Consider the following 5,652-nt stretch of genomic DNA (forward strand, 5'->3'; position numbering starts at 1 on the left):
AAAAACTCGGCCGAAACCCGCGCACTGCCGCTATCGGGGACAACGAACGCGACGCTCCTCGGCTCGGAACGCGCGGGGCGGCGGGGAGGCCCCGTTCAGCGGCGAATTCCCCGCAGTGACCCCGACCCCCACAGCCTTCCGCCTGCCCGGGTGCGGGCTGGACGCGGGGCACGGCGCGGGCCGGTACCTCCGCGCAGAGCGCGTCTTTCGGCTGCTGAATGTCGGTTAAAAAGCGGAGCTGGGACTGGAAGGGGCGGCCATGGGGTGACCCCGAAGTGCGGGCCGCGGGCCCTCGGGAGGGAGCGTTACCTGCCGGCGCGGCTGCTCCCGGGGCTCCGCGCTCGGGTCTTTGGGGGCTTTTCTCCTCCGCCGCGGTGCCCGCTCCGAGCTGCGAGGGGCACGGCGGGGGCGGGTTGGGGGTCCGCGCCACGGGGCACGGCGCGGGGAGCGGGGCGGCGGGGAACGGCGGAGGCCGCGGGGGGGAAATGTCACCTCAGGTAACGCGGGGGGCGGGGGGGGACGAGCTGCCCCTTTAAAGCCCAGTTGCTACCCAAACACAAGTAAACAGCGAGGCCGGCGCGGCGGGGCGGGCCGGGGGCGGGCCGTCGGGGCGCGCCGCGGGGTGGGCCTGCGGCGGGCGGGCGGGGACAGCTCTCCCCGCCACTCAGCGCTGTAAATGTGATGGACCGGGCAGGGGGCGGCTCAGAGCGCGCCGAGCCTCGCCGGGCTCGAAGGCAGCAGCGGGCTGCGGGCGGGAGGCGGCCGTCAGCGCCCGGCGCCCCGCGCCCCGGCAGCGCCGCGGCCACAGCCCCCCCCGTTCTGCCCTGCCCGGCCCGGCCCGGCCCTGCCCGGCCCTCCCCGCCATGCCCCGGGCTCGCCGAGCGGCCCCGCTGTGGATCTAATGTCCCCGTGAAGGTGCCGGAGGCCCGGCAGGAGCTGCCCGCTGCGGTACGTGAGCGCTGCCCGTCGGCGCGGGGTCGCTTTCAGTTCGCGGCTCAGCGCGGGGTCCCCTTCTTCCGTCCCCGGGTCCCGCAGAGCCCGAGGAGAGCTTTGCCCGTGAGTTTTCCACGGGGCGGGACGGGGCCCCGCTCCGCGCTGAGCCCGGCGGAGGAGGGCCGCGATCTGGGGGTAGAGGCGGGGAGCGGGATCCGGGCCTGAAGGGATCCGGTCGGAAGGGCCGTGCGGGCAGGTGGGGAGCGGGCGTGGGGCGGCGGGACTCGGCCGGTGCGCGCCGTGCGGGAAAGGGAAAAGGAAGTGCCAAGGTTTAAGGAATATCCGTTTGGGGTTGTGTTTTCCCCCCTCGCCTCGTTGAAAGTAACCTCAAAATCCCGTTTGCGGGCCGTTTCGATCGGGTTTAATAAAGGTCCCTCCGAGGACAAACAGTGGCGTGAGTACGGTGGCTCAGGCGAAGGGTGCGGATCGAAAACTTTGGGCGTTACAATGGGAGTGGGGCTGGAAGTGCTGCGGACCGGCGGCGGGCTCCGACCCCCGGCACCCAACGTGCGGGGCAGAGGGGCACCGTGCCGGACCCCCTCGCAGCGCTGTGCCCGAGCCGGGTCCCGGCCCCGGAGCGCGGCCCCTAAGACTTCGCTTCGGCCCTGGGGGCCGCCGCAGCCGGGAGGGATTTTCCCCGCTCCGCGTTGAGTTGTGCGGCAGATAGAGATTAGGAGCCAGCGCTGCGATATCTGTAAAAAACATCTTTAAAAAGACATCCTTAAAAATGAATTCCGTTTATAACAACTCTTTCAAAAAGAAAAAAAGAAAAACGGAGCGGCCCTGAAGAGCGGCCGTACCGATACCACAGCCCGCGGTCCCGATACGGGAGCGAGCGATACGGGAGCCGGGCGGCAGCGTCGAACCGCGGCCCGAAGGGAACGAAAACGGAGCGGGGAGCGGAGTGCTCGGGGCCGACGGGGGCAGCCAGGATAGAGAAAGGACAGAGAAGTGACAGGGCGGCGATTGAGAGACATCGCTCCCCCGGCCGTGCGTGCGCGGGGTCGGGCTGCGCACTGGGAGCGCTTCCTGTATGTGCTGCTGAGTCTGAGGACTGATTTTGTGTTTTTAAATTTTGCTTTTATTCCTTATTATTACTTCTGCAATTTTTAAAAATAATTATTTTTTTATAATTCTTTTAATAATAATTTTTGTAACGATTTTTTACGTTTTATTTTCGGAAGCCACGCGTTGCCCTCCGCCCGGCTCCCAGGAGGAGCCCTCAGCCCCGCCGCACACAGGCCCCGTCACTGCTTTCCGCTCCCCGCCTCGGGGCTGCCGGCCGCGGACAGGAGCCCCTCCGTACGCACGGCCCCGAACCCCGCTGGGGCCGCCCGAGGGCTGAGCGCGCTGCCCGCCGCGGGACTGCCGAGAGGCCTCGGGCCGGGCTGTGTGGGGCGGCCGCGGCCATCTGGAAGGGATCTGAGCGCAAAGTGGATTTATTTAGGACCCGCGGGCGGGAGGTGGGGGGGCGGGGGGGAAAGGGCGGGGGTGGGAGGTGTGCGTGCGTGTGGGGCAGGAGCTGCTTTTCTCCCCCTCGATTATCTTGACAAATGACCCGGTGCCGAGGGAAGAAAAATAAGCACCGCGCGGGGAGCAGCGCCCGCCGCCCCCCGCCCCGCGCCTGGGTCGGCCCTGGGGCTGCTGCGGGGCCGGAGCTGCGCGGAGCGGGGCAGCGCGCTGCGGCCGCGGAGAGCGGAGCGGCCCCGTCCGCGCGTCGCACGATCCGCGCGCGCTTCTGCACGCACCTGGAGGCTTTATTTATTTTCAAATTGTTTTGCCCGAAGATTTCAGGATTTAAAAGAAAGAAAGAAAAAAAAAGGGGGGGGGAGGGGGTTATTTTTATTTTGTCTGGAGGGAGGGGGCGTCCCTGGGGGCGATCTTTTCGTTTTTCTCTCTTTCCTTCCCGCTTTCGTTTCGCGCTGCCCGCGCTGACGCTGTCCCGCTCTCTGCTCTCCCTCAGGACCTCGCCCCGCACCGACGGCCCCGCGGAGCCCCACCACGATGGGCAGCAAGGCGCTGCCGGCGCCCATCCCGCTGCACCCGTCCCTGCAGCTCACCAACTACTCCTTCCTCCAGGCCGTCAACACCTTCCCCGCGGCCGTGGACCAGCTGCAGGGGCTGTACGGGCTGAGCGCCGTGCAAACCATGCACATGAACCACTGGACGTTGGGCTACCCCGGCGTGCACGAGATCGCCCGCTCCGCCCTCACGGAGATGGCGGCCGCGCAGGGCCTGGTGGACTCGCGCTTCCCCTTCCCCGCGCTGCCCTTCGCCGCGCACCTCTTCCACCCCAAGCAGGGCGCCGCGGCCCACGTCCTCCCGGCGCTGCACAAGGAGCGGCCCCGCTTCGACTTCGCCAACCTGGCGGCGGCCGCCACGCAGGAGGACCCCCCGAAGGCGGGGGAGCTGGGCAAGCTGGGCCCCGGACTGCCGTCGCCCCTCTCGGGGCTCAGCAAGCTGTCCCCGGACAGGAAGCCGTCGCGGGGCCGCCTGCCCTCCAAGACGAAAAAGGAGTTCATCTGCAAGTTCTGCGGCCGCCACTTCACCAAGTCCTACAACCTGCTCATCCACGAGCGGACCCACACGGACGAGCGGCCCTACACCTGCGACATCTGCCACAAAGCGTTCCGGCGGCAGGACCACCTGCGGGACCACCGGTGGGTGGGCGGGCGGGCGGGGGGCGGAGGGGGCGGCTGTGCTCAGAGCCCCGCGGGGCGGGCGGCGGGAGCCTCCGCTCCGCTCAGAGCCGGGCGGGCGGGAGCCCCGCTTCTCCTCGGAGCCCCGCGGCCCCGGGGAGGATCGCTCGGGAGTCCCGGTCCTCCTCAGAGCCCCGAGGCGGATCAGTGCGGGAGCCCCGCGGGCAGCAGGGCGGACTCCCGCCGGCCTCGCGGCTCAGCGCGGCTCCGGGTGGGGAAGCGGGGCGGCGTGCGGGTGCCGCGGGTGCCGCACGTCGGGCGGGAGAGAAGGGTCGGGGAGCACGGCCCGGCGCTCAGCCCGCGCTTGCCTTTCAGGTACATCCATTCCAAAGAGAAACCCTTCAAGTGCCAGGAGTGCGGGAAGGGCTTCTGCCAGTCCAGGACCCTGGCGGTCCACAAAACGCTGCACATGCAGGTGAGCCCCGCGCCGCCCGCCCTGCTCCGCGCGGCGCCTCCGGCCCGGCGCTGCCTCGGGGACGGGGAAGGGGCTCTGCGAGAGCCGGGCGGGAGGGGGACGGAGCCGCGCTTCGGGCGCTCTCCGCGCCGCGGCGTCGGGGCGGGTTTCGTTGTCGGGAGCGCGGCGCGGCGCGGGGCCGGGATCCGTTCCCGACGTTTCAGCCGTGCGTTGTGTGATAGCGAGAAGCGCAGTGCTGCGCGAAGTCAGGTAGTTTGTAAAGGATTAATCCTTTGCTTGCTTCAAATCTGAACAGGAATCTCCACACAAATGCCCCACATGTGGAAGAACCTTTAATCAGAGAAGTAACCTGAAAACTCACCTTCTTACCCATACAGACATCAAGCCCTACAACTGTGAGCGGTGCGGCAAAGTGTTCAGGCGAAACTGTGATCTACGGCGGCACAGCCTGACGCACACCCCGCGGCAGGACTTCTGAGCGGCGCGGAGCCGCAGCTGAGCGCTGCGTTGCGGAGCCGCGGCCGTGCGCGGGGCCCCGGGGCGGCTCGTTGGCACCGCGCGTCCGCCAGAGCCGCCCCGAGGTGGGGTTGGGGGGGCTGCAGGATCGGGCCCCTCTCGGCCGCGCCGCTCCTGTAGATATCGCGGCTCATTTTAGAGCTCTGTACAGAACGTGGTTTTAGTTTGTTCGTTTCGTTTCGTATCGTCGTGTCCGATGCACATTGATAACGGATCTGGGAGGTGAAGTATCTCTTAAAAATGTATTTCCAAATAAATCCCCCCCATTCGCCCCCTTTTTTTTTTTTTTCCTTTTTTTTTTTTTTTTTTAATTTCTTCCCCAAATACCTCCTGCCTGGTTGTATTATTCTCGGAGCATTTGGGCTTTTTTTTCCCCCGCTGTGTCGATGCAATGGCGAAGCATACTGAATAAATTTCCCCTCGTGTCATTGTACTGTCACAACAATTTTGGTGATCGCTTTTGTTTGGCCGTTTCGCTGTTGCTTTTGTGTTATCTATTGTTAAGTAAAATGAAAGTGCCGGATTTCAGAGTTTATAGCTCTATTACTTAATACTACGAATGTCTAAATATTAACTTCTGTACTTTTATTATTTTCCCGAACGAAATACTTTTATTTTTTTCTAAAAAAGAAGAGAAAGAAAGAAATCTTCGCAAATAAACAGATCTGAGGAAATAATGCATAAAGCCGTTCTTACACCAAAGCGGCTTATTAGTAACTTATTTGCGATCAGCCCACGTATTGTAAAAGCCATCCCGTCGTGGCGATTGCAGGAGACGGTCCCCTGCCATTAGACTTTGGCCACGGGCAATTCACCCGCGCAGACAGGGACTTTATCCCGCAGAAGACGATTCACCGCGGGCCGCCCGCGAGCAAACAGAGCGGTGTGATCGCCGCCCCCCGCCCGGGGCTCGGTCCGCACGGCCCGAGGGGCTCAGGGCCCGCGGAGCCCGGCACAGGGCCTGCAGTTTCCCGGGGACCTTCGCACCCTGCGGGAGCGTCCGCTGCGTCCCCCTCCGCTCCGGCGGTG

At 65.4% G+C, this 5,652-nt stretch overlaps 1 protein-coding gene across 2 annotated transcripts; it reads left to right on the plus strand.

Moving 5' to 3' along the window:
• Positions 1 to 812: 812 nt before the first annotated feature.
• On the plus strand, positions 813 to 5,312 carry OSR2 (odd-skipped related transciption factor 2). Of its 2 annotated transcripts, none has more exons than XM_031590879.2 (4): positions 813 to 948; positions 2,957 to 3,653; positions 4,008 to 4,107; positions 4,403 to 5,312. In XM_031590879.2, exons 2-4 carry the CDS (start codon positions 2,998 to 3,000, stop codon positions 4,583 to 4,585), a joined length of 939 nt encoding a protein of 312 aa, XP_031446739.1. In that variant the 5' UTR covers positions 813 to 948; positions 2,957 to 2,997; the 3' UTR covers positions 4,586 to 5,312. The 2 variants fall into 2 exon arrangements, with proteins under 2 accessions (XP_031446739.1, XP_031446740.1); XM_031590880.2 differs by having other exon boundaries at positions 4,485 to 5,312.
• The last annotated feature ends 340 nt before the right edge of the window (positions 5,313 to 5,652 follow it).

The sequence above is a fragment of the Phasianus colchicus genome, chromosome 3 (assembly GCF_987193195.1).
Source record: "Phasianus colchicus chromosome 3, bPhaCol1.hap1.1, whole genome shotgun sequence".
In the NCBI taxonomy this organism is placed as follows: Eukaryota; Metazoa; Chordata; class Aves; order Galliformes; family Phasianidae; genus Phasianus; species Phasianus colchicus.